Source organism: Tamandua tetradactyla, chromosome 1 (genome assembly GCF_023851605.1).
Source record: "Tamandua tetradactyla isolate mTamTet1 chromosome 1, mTamTet1.pri, whole genome shotgun sequence".
NCBI classification, from domain to species: Eukaryota; Metazoa; Chordata; class Mammalia; order Pilosa; family Myrmecophagidae; genus Tamandua; species Tamandua tetradactyla.
In genome coordinates, this window is record NC_135327.1 from 183,755,444 (window position 1) to 183,776,444 (window position 21,001).

At 36.6% G+C, this 21,001-nt stretch overlaps 1 protein-coding gene across 6 annotated transcripts in view; it reads right to left on the reverse strand.

Annotated features, from left to right (window-relative positions):
• SLC37A3 (solute carrier family 37 member 3) overlaps window positions 1-21,001 on the reverse strand; it is a 103,085-nt gene that overhangs the window by 54,875 nt on the left and 27,209 nt on the right. For 5 of the 6 annotated variants that reach the window (XM_077147598.1, XM_077147623.1, XM_077147549.1 and 2 more), the window contains exons 2-4: window positions 19,615-19,775; window positions 18,151-18,259; window positions 3,357-3,449 (exon numbers count right to left, since the gene is read on the reverse strand). In XM_077147598.1, coding sequence (XP_077003713.1) covers window positions 3,357-3,449; window positions 18,151-18,259; window positions 19,615-19,703 — 291 coding nt within the window. In that variant the 5' untranslated portion in view covers window positions 19,704-19,775. The remainder of the gene's footprint in view (window positions 1-3,356; window positions 3,450-18,150; window positions 18,260-19,614; window positions 19,776-21,001) is intronic. The other variant, XM_077147631.1, reaches the window with a different exon arrangement.

Here is a 21,001-nt window from a genome sequence, read left to right on the forward strand (position 1 = left end):
AAAAGTCAATTGTGACACACAAAAAAAGTCAATTGTGACAATGAACGCAGAGTTACATGATGATATTGTGTACTATTAAAAATAATAAAGCAAAAAAAAAAAAACACCTGACCCTTAGGTCCACAAGGCAGGGAGAGTAGGGAGCTGAAGACTGTAATCATTTGAAAATAGGCACAAACGTTTTTGCCTTCTGCTCTCTCCTCACTGAGTGCTAGGGAAAATGCTGAAAGCACGGCAGGAAGGGAGACTGAAACCTAAAGAGCAATCTACTTTAAGTTTTTTCCATCAAGATGAAAAAGGAATATTTTGACTAAAAACCTAAATTCAGATAAGGCCAAGTGTTTCTAATAAATTGATTGTATCTGTAATAATGAAAGTTTAGATAAATGGTGTGACAGAAGTTTCTATAATTAAACTTTCACTGCTTCAAAGGGGGCAAATGTAACCATTAGAGTAAATTGTAAGTACTATACCAGCTGCTCACACTGTCTTATGCTTTAAATAAAAAAAGGTTTGAAGAAAACTTCTTGTTTTCAATTGTTTCAGATTAGGGAGTCAACTTATTTTATATTTCTCTCAAAAGCAAAATGCCTGGAAGTTACAGAAGGCAAATCCAGCTCAATATAAAGAAGAATGATGACCACTGATTATTTCATGGTATTTATCTTTTCTCTCTTAAATCTATTTAATCCTATAGAGAGATATTATCACCACAACTCCATAGATGATGAAACCAAACATCAAAAAGGATTAAATTCCATTCCAAACACAAGTTTAATACAGCTAATTAACTGTAGTAGAACATGTCCTTTCACAAATGCAGTGCTCTTCCACTAGATGATGCAAGCTTTTGAAATACTCCAAAAAAAAAAATAAGAGAAAGAGAGGCTTTTTAGTTGGAAACATTCTAGCCAAAGCCAAATGACTATGTTTAGAGATTTTGTAAATAAAATGCCCAGGGTAAAGAGCTGTTCCAACTGTTTCTAAAAGTTTCCTCTTTGAAGAAAAGCTATACTGATAATTACTCAAATAAACATTACTTTAGGACTTTCACCCAATAGTTCACATTACCTTGACATTCATAATTAAAAAGTTATTTTAAATAACTGGACATATTTTAAAGGTAGGAATTAAGATGCTCAAGGGGGGGAATTAGGCTCCTCCTACAGTCCTCGGTTCATGTGTTGTCACCATTAACTCCACAATTCTAACTCAGCAGCCACCATAAAAGTTTCCTACAATCAAAGATTCTAGTTGTCCAATATAAGAAAACTATCTCAGACATAAAATTATTCTTTACTATTTTGGTATAGCTTCCCAGGACATTACTATCTCAGCCTCCCTTTCCCATTCCTCATCTCCCCTACCTTTAAGTAGGTTATTGGAATAACCCAAGGTTCAGTCTTCGTACTTCTTCTCTATCGTCATCTATTTCTTTCATAATTTCATCCACTTTCACAATGTGTAAAAAAAAGAAAACCATCTCTATGCTAAAGAGTCCAAAATTTGTGTATCTCCAGCCTGAACTTCTCCTTTGAACTCCAGAATCAACGAAGTGTCTATTCTCGATCATTTGGAAAAATAAGCATTTCAAATGTAATATGTCCAAAAGTGATTTCCCCTCAAACCCTCTCATCCCATTGTCTTCCACCTTGGAGTCAAACTTGACATCTCTCTTATATTCCATATTTAATATGAAAAGGATATTACTGACTCTCCCTTTCAAAATACGATTAAAACCTGACCAATTCTCCGTCTCTATTACTTTTACCCTGGACCCTAGTCGCCATCACTCTTTACCTCAAAAATGGAATAGCCTTACTTATCCCCCTGTTTCTGCCTCTGCCCTTTCAGTCTGGTTTAGTCTCACAGAGCACCAGTGAGCCATTCAAAATCCAAGGTAGATCATGTCGTTCCTCTGAAACATCCCAGTGGCTCCCACCTCACTCAGGCTTAAAGTCAAAGTCCCTCCCAAAGGCCACAAAAGCTTACAGACATGAGCCCCCATCATTTCTCTGAACTCACTTCCTGCTTCTCTGTTCTAGTCACATTGACTTCACTCACCTACTTCAAGACTTCGCTCAAATATCGCATTCTTAGTGAGCTCTTCCCCAACTGACATAAAATTACAACCCTATTCCCAGGACCATCTAGTCCCTTATTCCCATTTTATTTTTCTCCATAGTACTTATCACCTTTAAACATACTCTAAAATTTACCTATTAACAGCAAGTTGTTACTATCTGTCTCCCCCAGCTCCCATTTTGAGAATAACAGCTTTATAAAGATAGAGATTTTGATCTGAGTCATTCCATGATTAATTCCCTATAACCAGAAAAGTACCTTACACATGGCAGATGCTCAATAAATATTTATAAAGTGAATAAATTAATGGGAAGAACACAAAATATAAACTCAAAATACTGAACTTCTCAATCAGCAAATTCAAAATTCCTTACAAGCTTCGTAAGGTTTTTAGTCATTTCCTAAACTTAAAATCCCAGAATTCAAGATAGGCTAAGCCTACTTAAAATTAGGATTACAAGTCACCCCCAAGAGAACCTCTTCTGTTGCTCAGATATGGCCTCTCTTTCTCAGCTAATGTGACAAGCAAACTCACGGCGCCCCCCTTTTCTAAGTGGGACATGACTCCGAGGGATGTGGACCTTCCTGGTAATGTGGGACAGAAATCCTAGAATGAGCTGGGATTCAGCATCAAGGGATTGAGAAAACCTTCTCAACCCAAAGGGGGAAGAATGAAATGAGACAAAATAAAGTGTCGATGGCTGAAAGACTCCAAACAGAGTCAAGAGGTTATCCTGGAGGTTATTCTTATGCAATAATCAGATATCACCTTTTTAGTTAAGGTGTAATGGAGAGGCTGGAGGGAACTGCCTGAAAATGTAGAGCTGTGTTCCAGTAGCCATGTTTCTTGAAGATGATAGCATAATAACACAGCTTTTGCAATGTGACTGTGTGATTGTGAAAACCTTGTGTATGATGCTCCTTTTATCTACCTTATCAACAGATGAGTAAAACATATAGATTAAAAATAAATAATAGGGGGAACAAATGTTAAAATAAATTTAGTAGATTGAAAGTCCAGTAATCAATGAAAGGGAGGGGTAAGGGATATGGTATGTATGAATTTTTTTTCTATTTTCTTTTTATTTCTTTTTCTGAATTGATGCAAATGTTCTAGGAAATGATCATGATGATGAATATACAACTATGTGATGATACTGTGAGTTACTGATTATATAACAAGAATGGAATGATCATATGGTAAGAATGTTTGTGTTTGTATGTGGTTATGTTTCATAAAAAGAAAATAATCCCAGAAGTCTAAAACTTACCACAGCATAGGAGAAGAGAAAAATAGTATCTAGTGTTCCTAGGAAAAGAGTGGCTTCCTCTGCATTGGGGAACAAATGGTTGCTGCTCCAAATCTAAAGTAATAGAACAATGATAAGTTAAAATCACTGAAACACATGTAGTGTTTTATATTTCTCAAAGCACATTCAAACAACTTCAGTCCATCATCACAAAAACCTGGTGATGTTAAAAAGAACAAATCAGTACTCTGTAAATAAAGAAACATACTAAATAAAAACTTAAGTGATGTGTCAAACACACATATTTCAATGTGAGGGTTAAAGCCAAAGCCTCTCCTAAAGGCAACAAAACCCTACAGACATGAGCCCCCATCATCTAACTTCACTTCCTGCTTCTCTGTTCTAGCCACATTGACCTTACCACCCAATTACTTCAAGACTTTGCTCAAATATCCCACACATTTCCAAAAGCCAATCCCTTATAATCTTACACACACATGCACATACCACAAATACACATATATTTTGTTTGTCTGTTTCTCTGGAAAACCCTAACATATAATCTCTTAAAAATAATACAGAAGGGATTCCTAAATAGGATGAGAGATAGATTGATTAGTTGGACTAGATCATAGTTCTTAACTATCATCCATGGAACACTGGGGAATAGGGTGTGTGTGTGTGTGTGTATGTGTGTGTGTGTGTGTGTGTGTGTGTGTGTGCAATCCTCAAGTCTTCCAGGGGATCTGTAAGATGAAAACTATTTGCATAATATGAACAAGTTATTGGCCTTTTTTCCCTTTGTTAACTCTTTTTTTTATTTAATGTTTTATTGTGAAATGTAACTTCTATACAAAATAAAAACAAAAAAGCAACAATTTTCAAACTATACCTTAACATGTAGTTACAGAATAGATTTCAAAGTTTGGTATGGGTTACCATTCCACATTTTCAGGTTTTTCCTTCTAGCTGCTTCAAAACACTGGAGGCTAGCTACCTTTGTTAACTCTTGCACTGATGGTGCAAAAGCAGTAATGGGTATAAATGCTGTGCCTCAGTATGAACCAAGGCAGTAATACCAAACTGCTACAAACGCACAGTAAAAAAAAAAAAAAAGGAAAAGAAGCTTACTTACTTAAAAATGTCCTTATGCAGTAAAAATTAATTTTTATCAAATCTTGTCCCCTGAGTAGTACTAATTTTCAATATTCTATAAGAACTGCCAAGTATATATAAAGCACTTCTGCATACCAAAGTATCACGGTTGTCTCAAGGGAAAAATATTTATGCAAATGCTTTCATTCCAAGTTGGGAACATCATTTCTAATTGAAAGAATAATTAAAATACAAACCACATTTATTCAGTGTTGGATATTTGGCAGATGTTTTCTTAAAAATTAATGAAATGAGTTGATCACTTCAAAGATCCATTCAAAGTACAAGAAAGGCAAATGGATCATAATGTAGCAAAGTATGAAAAATTCATTAATATAGTTTCAAATTGTATATTTAAACTAACAAGAAATTGTCACTTGCCAAGTTTTGGTATAGTATAAAAAAAGAATATCACAATTAACAAAAAGGCTATTAAAATACTCCTCCCTTTCGCAGCTGAATTTTCCTCAAATACTGCAAAGTGTCATGTCACAACAGGCTGAATTCAGAAACAGACATGAAAATCTAATCTGTAAAATCAGACAAAAATAGATGCAGAAAAAGTGTAAATCAATGTAAATCAATGTAAATCAATGCTCCTAAGTTATTTTTTGTTTTGGCAAACCTTTTTCATAAAATGTTATTTATGTTAACATGTTATAGGTTTATTTAACTCATTTAAAAATAAAAGGGGTGAGAGCGGAAAAAATAAAATAAAATAAAAATAACAAAAGAACGATGATTTTAAATTTGTCAGTTTTAATGTCTAAAACAGTACATATCTATAGGCATAAACCAAATTACCAAATACTCTTTGGGGTCTTAAGACCAAAAAATTAGAACCACGGACTAAATTTCATCTGAATTGTCTTTTTAATTTTAATGTTCTGGCATTCCTAAGATGAGCTATCATAGGAAAGAGATTTTAAGATAAGAATACTAAAAAAAATCACAATCAGCAATTAAAAAAAAAAATCATATCTTTAACAGAAAGCAAAACCCCGAAAGTATAAAAGGATATATATGGTATTTCTGTGTGGCTTCAGTTTAATTACTTTAACAACACCTCACATAATACTAACATAATAAATAAGAAAGCAGAGTAGGATTGCATAACTAAGATCAACCAGTACTTTCAGCATGACAATTTGGGGCCCAAAATATCTTTGTTTAGTTATTTTGTCACATCTTCCCTATAACCACAGTTTTTAGTCTCTCTGTCTTAAGAATCCATGATAAAGATCTCTTAGATACACACACAAATGTGAGCTAGAACAGGGACCTTATGCAGTTGCTCAAAGTGTAAGATTTCTTTTTTCATTTCTCCCTTGTAGGAGGCTTCCTACAGGTGTGGCTTTCACATGAACTGGCAGGTTTTAAACAGCTTTTCCTATTTCACTGCCAGATATTTTTGATTTCCTACTTAAGTGGAAAATAAAACACACACACACAAAAGATAGGCAGATTCAGAAAACAACATAATTTACTGATAAAAGCCTACAGAAGACAGTTTATGTCGATTAAATAACTCAGATCAAGATGATTAAACTAGTAGGTTAGAAATGTTCCAAATACACATAATCATTGAATGTTTAACAAAAGTCACAGAAAAAAATGGATTTACATGCTAAAATCCCATACAAGCTGAATGTGATTGAACCTGGTCTAGATGTGTATATCTATCTCTACTCTGTAAATTTATCAGCCTGTATATGTCACAGAGTTTTCTTGTGTTGTACACTAAGCTACTACACTTGCTACATTTTGGAGCACTTCCTGGCAGCATGAAATTATTGCACATACTGTGTGGGTTTTTTAAGAGAGAAATGCTTATAAGAGAATAAGGGCTATGCATTGGGATAGGGAAAGCCTATTAACATGGAAGAGCTGAGAATGTTGAGTACAGTAGGTAAGTTAAAGGTTGACTTATTTTCATGAGTTTGTTCTTTGTATAAGACGAATGGGATAGACTGCGAGAATCTATTGAGTAAGAGTAGCAGTGCATGAGATTGAGACAGAACGTTGAAGACACCTTAAATCCTGCTTCCTTCCTCCTACAAATAAGTTCACATTCTCTTACAATATTCTCATGTACTGCCTGGAGGTAAGATTTTAAATTTAATAGAATGAATTTTGGCTTATTTTCAGTAAAGTTCTCAAATATTTGAGGTCTAACCATTACTTCCTTATTATCTATAAGCATAGATTTTATGTTCCTATGTTCATGTACTATTATCAATGTTTGTCCATATCAGTGTGATCCATTTCACATTATAAATTTAAGGTACAGAGACTTTATCTATTTAATTATTCTCATCAAGTACCCTTACATGGCTAAAATAAAAATGAAAATTATAATAAATACTTTTAGAGGATGCTATTTAGACCATTTAAGATATAGCATATATATATGCAATATATTTTATTATAAAATAATCTTTAGAGTTCAGACTAATTTTACATATATTTCTGTTGCTGAGAACATTTTCCATATTGAACAAAAAAAAAAACTTTCAAAGAGAAGCTAGAGTTATAGACAGCTATAGAGCCAAAAGCCAGGATGAGTGAAAGGTATACATCACTCTAATCAATCCACTTCCCAGCAGGCCACAGGAAAGAAAATAACAGGATTTTAAAGTTTAAAATCAACACTGGTCTCCATTATGGCAGGTACGGAAATACAAACATCTCCTGATAGGTCAGACTATTTTACAACCAAACTATTCAAACCATGCAAGCTGTAGTTCTGAAAAAGAAAAAAAAAACAGAACACTGAAGGCTGTTTTAGCATCAGTTAGTGTAAAGAAACAAATATCTTAGCAGAAAAGTTAATGCAAATTCAATAAGAGCTAATAATTTGACATGGTGTGACAGTTAAGTTCACGTGTCTACTTGGTTGGTTATGGTATTCAGTTGTTTAGTCAAGCATTGACTTGATTCTTACCGAAAGGACATTTCATGGACTTAAATTAGAGTCAGTCCTTCACATTTACAGCTGATTATATCTTCAATCAATTAAGAACATTGCCTGCAGCAATGAGAGAAATCTCAACCAATCAGTTGAAGGCCTTAAAGGGAAAACTGATAATTTCATCAGTAAGAAAGAATTTCTATCTCTACTTCAGCTAGTTTCTCCCAGAGAATTCATCAAAACCTTCATCAGCATTCCCAGCTTACAACCTGCCCTAAGAAATTCAGATTTGGCAATCCCCATGATCACACAACCCAATTCTTATAATAAATCTCATAGAATTTACAAACACATATACACATATATATACTGTGTTGGTTCTGTTTCACTGGAGAACTCTGACTAATACACACAATTACTGGCAGAAAAGAGTTAATATAGCAGGCCTGTGACTACTAGCCTTTAAAAGGCCTACTTGGAAAGCTGACCACAAGCTGGAGTCTAGGGACTTGGACTTCAAGAGTGTATCATTATTCCCTGATAAGAACATACCTAAACTGTTTCTACAATGCGGTTTATGCTGAATACCTCTTTCTTTCTGAGGTTTTGAATTTCAGTATGGGTAAGGCTAAGGAAGCCTATGTGACCAGCCTCTAAAAAAAACTCTGAGCACTGAGTCTCTAATGAACTTTCCCAGTAGATATCATCTCACACATATCACAGCTTGTTGCTGGAGGAATTAAGCATATCATATGTGACTCTGAAGAGTGTCTGGAACCTTGCACATGGTTTCCACTGGACTTCACCCCATATCCTTTCCCCTTTGCTGATTTTGCTTTGTATCCTTTCCCTTTACTAAATCATAATCACGAGCAGGACTATATGCCAAGTCCTGTGAGTCCTTCTAGTGAATCATCAAACCTCAGGAGGTCCTGGGGAAACTCAACCCAGTTACCTAAAAAAACCAAAGGCATCTTTAAGCAGTATAACCAGAAATTTAGGGCCTATATCAAATCCTATTGTTCTATATATTGGTCACACTGTACCTGGAATACCACATTTAGTGCTCAATGTCAAAAACATGACAAAGAGATGAAGCAGTCAAGGATGCTTAGTCTAAGAGAAACTTGGGGAGCTAGGTGAAGAGTTTTCTTCAATTATTCAACAAGATATTAAGTAGCAGAAATAGATTTAGTACACATAGCTCAAGAGAAAACCATGATCAAAATTAAACAGAACGTGTTTACTTCAATTTAAGAGAGAAATTTCAAATAGGAGTTGAATAAAAATGTAACTGTCAGAGGGGCCAAGATGGCGGCTTAGTAATGTGCACACGTTTTAGTTCGTCCTCCAGAGCAACTACTAAATAACCAGAAACAGTACAGAACAGCTCCTGGAGCCACAACAGTGACCGAACACACAGCGTACCCCAGTCTGGACCAGCTGGACCGGCTGCGAGTCTCCGGAACAGTGAGTTCCCCAAGCCGCGCGCAGTTCCCCAAGCCACGCGCAGTTCCCCAAGCCACGGCAGCCGGCGCCTGGTGCCCCTCCCCCACAGGCGGCTTCCCGGAGGGAAAGGAAAGAAACTCTAATGGTAGCAGAGACTGAGTCCAACCAAACACCAATAGTGGCATTAATAAACAAATTCTGACTACTAAAAATAGGCCCCCAGCTCAGGCGAAACTGGTCAAGGCGGAGGTCGCCTATTGGGCTAACCGAAAAAGAGGAAAGGGGACAAAATGGAGCCTTCTGTGGCTGTTTCTACGGAGGCTTGACTGCCTCTGGATTCAGCGGCGGGATTACACACGCTGCAACTGCCCCAAACGCAGAAACAGGCTGCTTTCAGGGCTGTCTCCCACCTGAACTTTCCCCACGGGAGGGGTGAAACGTAACTCAGGTGGAATCCCTCTCTCAAGGAATTCAGACCCCAGGGCTTCGCAATTTGAAGCCATTAAAACCAGCCTACAACCTTTCCTCTGTCTCCACCACGCCCCCAGCAGGGAGAGCCTTCCAAAGTTAAAGGAGCCACAACATCTTTTGCTGGGAGGACCCACAGACAGACAAGTACCACATACTGGGCAGGATAAGAAAAACAGAGCCCAGAAACTTCACAGGAAAGTCTTTCAACCTGCTGGTTCTGACCCTCAGGGAAAACTGACGCAGGTGATTCCTTCCCCTGCCCCCCTCAAAGGAGGCCAGCTTAGTCCGGGAAAACCCGGCTGGAGTCTGTAATACCTATGTAGACCCTCCTAAGGGTGGGGAGGGAAAAGGCACCTTACAAGCAGGACAAGAAACAAGAAAACAAGAACTGAAAAATTACCCTCTGTTAAACAAAAATGTAACTGTCCACCTCAGAAAACAATAAGCTTCTTCTTTCTGGAAGTAGTAAAGTCAACTTTAAAAACGACTAACAAAGGATTCTATACTGGCTGGCAGATTAGGGTATCGACCTCTATAAGGCCACTTTCGCCTTCAAGATTTCTGATTCTCAACAGTCTAAGAAGCTAGTTAATGATCATTTAGATCACATGTACAGAGCACTAATTAAGAGACTCAGTACGAAATCTAACACACTATTTTCAACATCTTTCCTTTTAAAAGTTCCTAGTAACTAAAATGGTGGAAAACAGGAGCTCCCTCATTAAAATATTAAGCTCCACGAGGATGAACTTTTTTTTAAATCTCAGCTCTCCTTTGTACACTCAGTGCCTATAGGAATGTTTTTATGATAGATGCCCAATAAGTAAATATATAACTGATTTGTATTTATTTGGGATCTTCATATAACCTTCAAATCTCAGCCAACTTTGAATTGTTCCAAACAGGGAAATTAATTTTTAAAAAATAAAAATATGAATAGAATTCCCAAAATTCTACATAAGTAGGACTCAAGTATTGAGGACTTGAATTGTGTATTAAGACTCAAGTATTGAGGACATGAATTGTGTATTAAGACAGAGTCTTGTGAGGGGGGAGGGGCCAAGACTGCAGCTTAGCAATGTGCGCATTTTAGTTCGTCCTCCAGAACAACTACTAAATAACCAGAAACAGTATAGGACAGCTCCTAGGGCCACATCAGTGACCAGACACATAGTGTACCCCAGTCTGGACCAGCTGGACTGGCTGCAGGCCTCTCCAGAACCATGAGTTCCCCAAGGCTGGCGGCCAGCGTCCCTCCCCCATAGGCTGTTTCCCAGAGAGGAAAGGAAAGAGACTTCACCAGCAGCAGAGGCTAAGCCCAACCAAACACCAATTGCGGCATTAATTAACAAATTCTGACTACGAAAAATAGGCCCCCACCTCAGGTGAGCTTGATCAAAGCAGAGGTAGCTCACTGGGCTAATGGAAAAAGAAAAAAAGAAAAGAAACAGACACTTTTGCGGCTGTGTTTCTACAAAGGCTTAACTGCCTCTGGATTCAGCGGCAGGACTTCTGAGGCTGCAACTGCCCCAGGCATAGGCAGAAACAAGCTCGTTTTGGGGGCTTGTCTGGAACCTGTGCCTTCCCCAGGGGAGGGGTGAAGCCCCACTCAGGTGGAATCCCTCCCTCAGGAATTCGGACACCAGAGCTTGGTAATTTAAGCCAATAAAACCAGTCTACAACCTCTCCTCTGTCTCCACCATGCTCCCAGCAGGGAGAGTCTGCCAAAGTTAAAGGTACTGCCTCATCTTACGCTGGTGGGACCTGCAGGCAGACAAGCACCACATACTGGGCAGGATAAGTAAAACAGAGTCAAGAGACTTCACAGGAAAGTCTTTTAACCTGCTGGGTCTCACCCTCAGGGAAAACTGACGCAGGTGACTCCTTGCCCCTGATAGGAGGCCAGTTTGGTCTGGGAAAATCCGGCTGGGGTCTATAATACCTACACAGACCCTCCTAAGGGTGGGAGGGAGGGGGGGAAGTCACCATATGAGCAGGGCAAGAAACAAGAAAACAAGAACTGAAAAATTCTCCTCTGTTAAACAAAACCTAAGCTAGAGGTCCAGAAAAAACTGAACTGAATGTCAAAGAACAGATAGGCAACAAATTCATCCAGCAAGAAAACCCTAGGTAAAAGAAGTGAAAGCAATCTCCAGAGTAAACTGGTCAAGGTAATTAAATGTCTAGACACCAGCAAAAAATAACAAATCACACTAGGAAAATTGAAGATATGGCCCAGTCAAAGGAACAAACCAACAATTCAAATGACATACAGGAGCTGAAACAATTAATTCAGAATATACGCACAGACATGGAAAACCTCATCAAAAAGCAAATCAATGAATTGAGGGAGGATATAAAGAAGGCAAGGAATGAGCAAAAAGAAGAAATGGAAAGTCAGAAAAAACAAATCACAGAATTTATGGGAATGAAAGGCACAGTAGAAGAGATGAAATAAACAATGGAAACCTTTCGAGAGGCAGAGGATAGGATTAGTGAACTGGAGGACAGAACATCTGAAATCCAACAAACAACAGAAAATATAGGGAAAAAATGGAAAAATATGAACAGGGACTCGGAATTGAATGACAATATGAAGTGCATGAATATACGTGTTGTGGGTGTCCCAGAAGGAGAACAGAAGGGAAAAGGAGGAGGAGAAAAACTAATGGAGGAAATTATCACTGAAAATTTCCTAACTCTTATGAAAGACTTAAAATTACAGATCCAAGAAGTGCAGCATACTCCAAAGAGAATAGATCCAAATAGATGTACTCCAAGACACTTATTAATCAGAACGTCAGAGGTCAAAGAGAAAGAGAGAATCTTGAAAACAGCAAGAGAAAAGTAATCCAGCACATACAAGGGAAACCCAATAAGACTGTGCATAGATTTCTCAGCAGAAACCATGGAGGAGAGAAGACAGTGAGGTGATATATTTAAATTACTAAAAAAGAAAAACTGCCAACCAAGAATTCTATATCCAGCAAAACTGTCCTTCAAAAATGAGGGGGAAATTAAAACATTTTCAGACAAAAAAATCACTGAGAGAACTTGTGACCAAGAGACCAGCTCTGCAAGAAATACTAAAGGGAGCACTAGAGACAGATACAAAAAGACAAAAGAGAGAGGTGTGGAGAAGAGCATAGAAAGGAAGACTATGAGTAAAGGTAAAAAAGAAGGAAAATTAGATATGACATATAAAATCCAAAAGACAAAATGGTAGAAGAAAGTACTACCCATACAGCAATAACACTAAATGTTAATGGATTGAACTCCCCAATCAAAAGACATAGACTGGCAGAATAGATTAAAAAAACAGGATCCATCTATATGCTGCCTACAGGAAACACATCTTAGACCCAAAGATAAACATAGGTTGAAGTGAAAGGTTGGAAAATAATATTTCATGCAAACAACAACCAGAAAAGAGCAGGTGCAGTTACACTAATATCCAACAAATTAGACTTCAAATGTAAAACAGTTAAAAGAGACAAAGAAGGATATTATGTACTAATAAAAGCAACAATTCAGCATGAACACATAACAATATATATATTTATGCACTAAACCAGAATGCTCCAAAATACACGTGGCAAACACTGAAAACACTGAAAAGAAAAATAGACACATCTACCGTAACAGTTGGAGAATTCAATTCTCCACTCTCATCAATGGACAGAACATCTAGACAGAGGATCAATAAAGAAACAGAGAATTTGAATGTTACAATAAATAAGCTAGACTTAAGAGGCATTTATAAAACATTACACCCCACAACAGCAGGATACATCTTTTTCTCAAATGCTCATGGATCATCCTCAAAGACAGACCATATGCTGGGTCACAAAGCAAGTCTCAATAAATTCAAAAAGATTGAAATCATACAAAACACTTTCTAAGATCATAAAAGAATGAAGCTGGAAATCAATAATAGGCAGAGCACTAAAAAATTCACAAATATGTGGAGGCTCAACAACACACTCTTAAACAACCAGTGGGTCAAGGAAGATATTATAAGAAAAATCAGTAAATATCTCGAGGCAAATGAAAATGAAAACACAACATATCAAAACTTATGGGATGCAGCAAAGGCAGTGCTAAGAGGGAAATTTATTGCCCTAAATGCCTATATCGAAAAAGAAGAAAGGGCAAAAATTTAGGAATTCACCATCCACTTGGAAGAACTAGAGAAAGAACAGCAAACTAACCCCAAAGCAAGCGAAAGGAAAGAAATAACAAAGATTAGAGCAGAAATAAATGAAATTGAGAACATGAAAACAATTGAGAAAATCAATAAAACCAGAAGCTGGTTCTGTGAGAAAATCAATAAGATTGATGGACCTTTAGCAAGACTGGCAAAAACAAGAAGAGAGAGGATGCAAATAAATAAGATCAGAAATGAAAGAGGAGACATAACCACTGACACCACAGAAATAAAGGAAGTAAAGACAGGATACTATGAACAACTTTATGCTAATAAATACAACAATGTAGATGCAATGGACAACTTCCCAGAAAGGCCTGAACAACCAACTTTGACTTGCGAAGAAACAGATAACCTCAACAAACCTAGCACAAGTAAAGAAATTGAATCAGTCATTCAAAAGCTTCCTAAAAAGAAAAGTCCAGGACCAGATGGCTTCACATGTGAATTCTACCAAATATTCAAGAAAGAATTAGTACCAATCCTGCTCACTTTTTCAAAAAATTGAAGTGGAGGGAAAGCTACCTAATTCATTCTACAAAGCCAATATCACCCTCATACCAAAGCCAGACAAAGATATTACAAAAAAAGAAAACTATAGACCAATCTTTCTAATGAATATAGATGCAAAAATCCTCAACAAAATTCTAGCAAATCGAATCCAGCAACACACTGAAAGAATTATACATCATGACCAAGTAGGATTCATCCCAGGTATGCAAGGATGGTTCAACATAAGAAAATCAATTAATGTAATATACCATATCAACAGATCAAAGCAGAAAAACCACATGATCATCTCGATTGATGCAGAAAAGGCATTTGACAAAATTCAACATCCTTTCCTGTAGAAAACAGTTCAAAGGATAGGAATACAAGGGAACTTCCTTAAAATGATAAAGGGAATATATGAAAAACCCACAGCTAATATCATCCTCAGTGGGGAAAAACTGAAAACATTCCCAATAAGATCAGGAACAAGACAAGGATGTCCACTATCACCAGTGTTATTCAACATTGTGTTGGAAGTTCTAGCCAGAGCAATGAGACAAGAAAAAGAAATACAAGGCATCAAAATTGGAAAGCAAGAAGTAAAACTATCACTGTTTGCAGATGATATGATACTATATGTCGAATTTAACTAAAGAGACAAAAGACCTATACAAAGAAAACTACAAGAAATTGTTAAAAGAAATCACAGAAGACCTGAATAGATGGAAGGGCATATTGTGTTTATGGACTGGAAGACTAAATATAGTTAAGTTGTCAATTCTACGTAAATTGATTAACAGATTCAATGCAATACCAATCAAAATCCCAACAACTTACTTTTCAGAAATAGAAAAACCAATAAGCAAATTTATCTGGAAGGGCAGAGTGCCCTGAATTGCTAAAAGTATCCTGAGGAAAAGAAACGAAGCCAGAGGTCTCACGCCGCCTGACTTTAAGGCATATTATGAAGCTACAGTGGTCAAAACAGCATGGTACTGGCATAAAGACAGATATATTGACCAATGGAATCGAGTAGAGTGTTCAGATATAAACCCTCTCATCTATGGACAATTGATCTTTGATAAGGCAGTCAAGCTAACTCACCAGGGACAGAATAGTCTGTTCAATAAATGGTTCCTAGAGAACTGGATATCCATATGTAAAAGAATGAAAGAGGACCCATATCTCACACCCCATACAAAAGTTAACTCAAAATGGATCAAAGACCTAAACATTAGGTCTAAGACCACAAAACAGTTAGAGGAAAATGTAGGGAAATATCTTATAAATCTTATACTTGGAGGCAGTTTCATAGGCCTTACACCCAAAGCAAGAGCACTGAAGAAAGAAATAAATGGGAACTCCTCAAAATTAAACACTTTTGTGCGTCAAAGAACTTCGTCAACAAAGCAAAAAGACAGCCTACACAATGGGAGACAATAAGTGGAAACGACATAGCAGATAAAGGTCTAGTATCCAGAATTTATAAAGAGATTGTTCAACTCAACAACAAAAAGACAGCCAATCCAGTTACAAAATGGGAAAAAAAACTTGAACAGACACTTCTCAGAAGAGGAAATACAAACGGCCAAAAGGCACATGAAGAGATGCTCAACTTCCCCGGCCATTAGAGAAATACAAATCAAAACCACAATGAGAGGGTAAGGGGTATGGTATGTATAATTTTTTTTTTCTGTTATTGTTCTATTTCTTTTTCAGTTGTCTTTTTATTTCTTTTTCTGAATTGATGTAAATGTTTTAAGAAATGACGAATATGCAACTATGTGATGATATTGAAAATTACTGATTATATATGTAGAATGGAATGATACGTTAATGATTTTGTTTATTTGTTCTTAATTTTTTTAATTAATAAATAAATTTTTTTAAAAAAAACACGAGATATCATCTCACACCAACCAGAATGGCCATTATCAACAAAACAGAAAATGACAAGAGCTGGAGAGGATGTGGAGAAAGAGGCACACTTATTCACTGTTGGTGGGAATGTCAAATAGTGCAACCGCTGGAAGGCAGTTTGGCGCTTCCTCAAAAAGCTGAATATAGAATTGCCATATGACCCAGCAATACCATTGCTAGGGATCTACTCAAAGGATATAAGGGCAAAGACACAAACGGACATTTGCACACCAATGTTTATAGCAGCATTTTTTACAATTACCAAGAGATGGAAACAGCCAAAATAATAGACAAGTGGCTAAACAAACTGTGGTATATACAGACGATGGAATATTATGCAGCTTTAAGACAGAATAAAGTTATGAAATATGTAACAACATGGATGGACCTTGAGGACATTATGCTGAGTGACATTAGCCAAAAACAAAAGGACAAATACTATACGGTCTCACTGATATGAACTGACATTAGTGAATAAACTTGGAATATTTCATTGGTAACAGAGACCATCAGGAGACAGAAATAGGGTAAGATATTGGGTAACTGGAGCTGAAGGGATACAGATTGTGCAACAGGACTGAATATAAAAACTCAGAAATGGACAGCACAATACTACTTAACTGTAATACATTATGTTAAAACACTGAGTGAAGCTGCATGTGAGAATGATAGAGGGAGGAGGGCTGGGGGCATAAATAAAATCAGAAAGAAAGACAGACATTAAAGATTGAGATGGTATAATCTAGGAATGCCTAGAGTGTATAATAATAGTGACTAAATGTACAAATTTTAAAAATGTTTGTGCATGAAAAAGAACAAAGGAATGTCATTACGGCAGGATGCTGAAAATAGATGGTAATTAATATTTTAAAATTTCACCTTATGTGTGAGACTAAAGCAAAAAATGTTTAGCTGTCAAAAAATTTATATTTTGACTAGTGCATTTCCTAATATAACTTATGTAGATGGCTTGGTTGAACACTGTGAGTGCTTGGAATCTTGGGTAGGACATGAAATTTTGTTAGCTTGTCCAGAGTGATGCCCCAATGAATCCCGGAATGTCGATCAGTGAGTGGAAAAGTATTTGCAGAGTCCCCTTTGGGGAATGGTGAGAACGGGGAGAGATTCGACTTCCCCAGGTTGAATTCCTGATATTCTCACCAGCAGTGGACAACCAAAGCTATAGGCTGAGCCCCCAGTCTTGGGGTTTGTTCATATGAAACTTAACCCCGCAAAGGATAGGTCAAGCCTACTTAAAATTTAGGCCTCAGAGTCACCCCCAAGAGAGCCTTTTTTGTTGCTCAGATGTGGCCTCTCTCTCCAGCCAACACAACAAGCAAACTCACCACCCTCCCCCTGTCTACAGGACAGGACCTCCAGGGGTGTGGACCTTCCTGGCAATGTGGGACAGGAATCCTGGAATAAGCTGAGACTCAGCATCAAGGGATTGAGAAAAAAACCTAGACTGAGCTAAGACTCAGCATCAAGGGATTGAGAAAACCTTCTCAACCAAAAGGGGGAAGAGTGAAATGAGACAAAGTGTCAATGGGTGAGAGATTCCAAACAGAGTTGAGAGGTTGTCCTAGAGATTATTCTTACGCATTAGGTAGATATCACCTTGTTATTCAAGATGTAGTGGAGAGGCTGGAGGGAACTGCCTGAAAATGTGAAGCTGTGTTCCAGTAGCCATGTTTCTCGATGATAATTAAATAATGATATAGCTTTCACAATGTGACTGTGTGATTGTGAAAACCTTGTGTCTGATGCTCCTTTTATCTACCTTGTCAATAGACGAGTAGAACACATGGAATAAAAATAAATAATAGGGGGGAACAAATTTTAAAATAAATTTAGTTTGAAATGCTAGTGATCAATGAAAGCAAGGGGTAAGGGGTATGGTATGTATAATCTTTTTTTTCTGTTACCGTTTTATTTTGCTGTTGTCTTTTTATTTCTTTCTCTGAATTGATGCAAATGTTCTAAGAAATGTTGAATATGCAACTATGTGATGATATTGAGAATTACTGATTATATATGTAGAACGGAATGATATGTTAATATTTTTGTTTGTTAATTTTTTTTAATTAATGAATAAACAAATTTTTAAAAAATCAATAAATAATAGAGAGGAGGAAGGGTTAAAAAAAAGAACTTAAGACTTTGGGGTGTGTGCAACTGCCTTCTTTAATCCATCCTAGTACTTTTCTTACCTCTGCAGGCAGTTCAGTTGATTTGTTGAAAGCAGTTGGGGTCCACTGCTTAGAGACACTGACTTTGACATTGCTAAATGTTTTCCTTGAAGCATGGAGCAATGAATAACTACAAAATAGAGAAGAAAAACAGATGAATGGATAGCAAAGAAAATGACATTCGACAAAATCAAAGCAATATATCCACCTGTTTTATTCAATTTTAGAATTCTTTTTTAAAAAAAAGATGACAATAAGAAAAAAACACTGCTTTATAAAAACTATCAACTGAGATAGTCACTGCTAAGCTACAGAAAAATATCAATTTTCTTCACTATGAGCCATGTTCACTCATAACTCATCCCTGGAACCAGAAGACAGAGGTATGCTCTCAACCTACTTTAAATCAACATTGCAATTTTGGTGGGGGGGGGAGGGTGCATGGTCTGGGAATTGAACTCGGGTCTCCCGCATGGAAGGTGAGCATTCTACCACTGAACCACTCATTCACCCATCACTGCAGTTTTATAAAGAATTTTACATATTTAATAAACATTGACCCCTCAGATGACTTACTACATTAACCATTCAATAAGCTTTTTCCTTGGGTCCTTGTTTTTCCTCATATTATTATCCTTTCCATCCACAGATGGATATTCCCTGTACCAAGCATCAAAATTATATATCAACTCTTAAATAGAGAACCTCTTTCCTAATTTGTCTTGAATAAAATTCATCATTTGTGGTGCCTGAAATAAAGATTAATAATAATTTTTTAAAAATTTGCTCTGAAGAAATAATCAAAATAGTTGAGTCACAGGAGTACAAATAACATGACCCTACTACCAAACTGCACAGTTTATGTTATCTAAAGACCACAAAGGAGATTAACCACTTAGGAATATAAAACGATAAACATCAGCAAATTATTTAGTAATGTTGACAAGTCAGAAGCTAACACTTTCAGGGACCTCATACTAGTTTATTTAGACTTCATTACAATTGTCTCATGTCACCTTCATGACTCAAAGACTGTACTGGGCATTCTCTGAATATACAAATCCTCTATTTTTAAGCTGCCAGTTTTAACAAACTAAGGCCTTTATATTAGGTCAGAGTTTCTCAACCTCAGGACAATTGACATTTTGAGCCAAATAATTCTTTGTTGTGTCTTTGCATTGCAGGATGTTTACCAGTATGGCATCCCACGTCTCTATGAGTCAGACAGTAACAGCTCTGTCCCCAAGGGTGACAAGCAACAATGTCTACAGATACTGACAAATGTCCCCTGAGGGACAAAATCACCCCCAGCTGAGAACTACATATTAGATCTATCAGGAAGGAAAACAGAAGTAATAACTAGTCTGTTTTGTTACAAGCCCACGCGAATCACTGCACTAGACACTTGTCATTCATCCAACATCTCCCTCAAAAGAAAAAAGCAAAACAAAAAAGCTAAAAGAACAGCTTTAGCAATCCACTTACCTGAAGAAAGTGAGAAGAAACACAACAACATGATGATGGCTAAACTGGGAGATCAGAGTTCCTCTTTGAAAAATATATGGCCAAGCCATGTTCTTACTGACCTTCCTTTTCACTGCGACCTTTAAGCCTGAATAGTGAATGATTTACATCATTTCTCCTTTCTGGAAAGACAAAACACATTATCGGCCTTACTCAAAATGGGCAGATTATCAAAAAATTGAATTATTTAGACTTATAACCAGTCAGCACACAATCAGGCCTTGAAGGAAAATTTCATGGGTTAGCTGGCATCAGAAAACTGGACTAATAATTGTTTTATAGCTATTAGCTAGTTATAAAAAAAAAAAATTGGGCAGTGTGATGGTGGCTCAGTGGCAGAATTCTCACCTGCCATGCCAGCGACCTGGGTTTAATTCCTGAGCCCCGCCCGAACAAAAAAAAACCTCAACAAAAGATCGCATGAAAAAAATAATTAATTCTGATAGAAAAATGAACAAAGGAAATGAACAGACAACTCAAAAGAAATGAATGGCCATTAAACTTATGAAATAAAAGTGCCATTCTCATTAGTAATATAAAAAATGCTAATCAGAACAAAAAATGTTTGAGGGTATGATTCTGAATTCTCATTCACTGCTGATAGAAGCAAAAATTAGTACAATCTTTTAGGAAGACGATCTTGCCATGTTCATCAAAAGCCTTCAACACAGAAATTCAATTTCCAGAGATCTATTATCAAAGAAATATGAGATATATTCAAATCTATATACAAAGAAAGTTTTCACAAAATGTTGAAGGAGCTTTTTTATACTAAAGAAATGACGTCTGTGTCAGTCATAAGGGAATATGGGAAAGAGCAAGGGCCATTCCAATGCCAACTCTTTCCACCACTTCCTCCTCAGCTATATTCTTTAAAAGGTGCATCCAGGCTCTGATATCCAAGAACAATAAAACATAAAGTAAGTATCTAAAGTTAATATTCTCACTTTCAAGTTTGCAGAAACAATCTAAATACGCAAAAATAAGGGAATAGTTAATACATTATGGGAGGTATATACACATGGATGTATAGTATGAGTTCAATTTAATATGCTGAATTAGTAGCATTTTTAATGATATGAGAGAGCATCAATTGGAAAAGTAGGATATGATTTATAAATATAATACCTCAACTCTATTTTTACATAGTATTTACAAAATAAATAATGACTACAAGTTATCTCAGAGTTATGAGTTTATGGGTAATTTTAATTTTCTTCTACAAGCTTTCCTAAAAATTGTAAAATGAACACATACACGTAACATTTATAATTGGTGGAAAAACACTACCTACAGCATTAGAAAAGCCCTACACATATCCCCAGGTTAAGAAAAAAGTAAATTAACA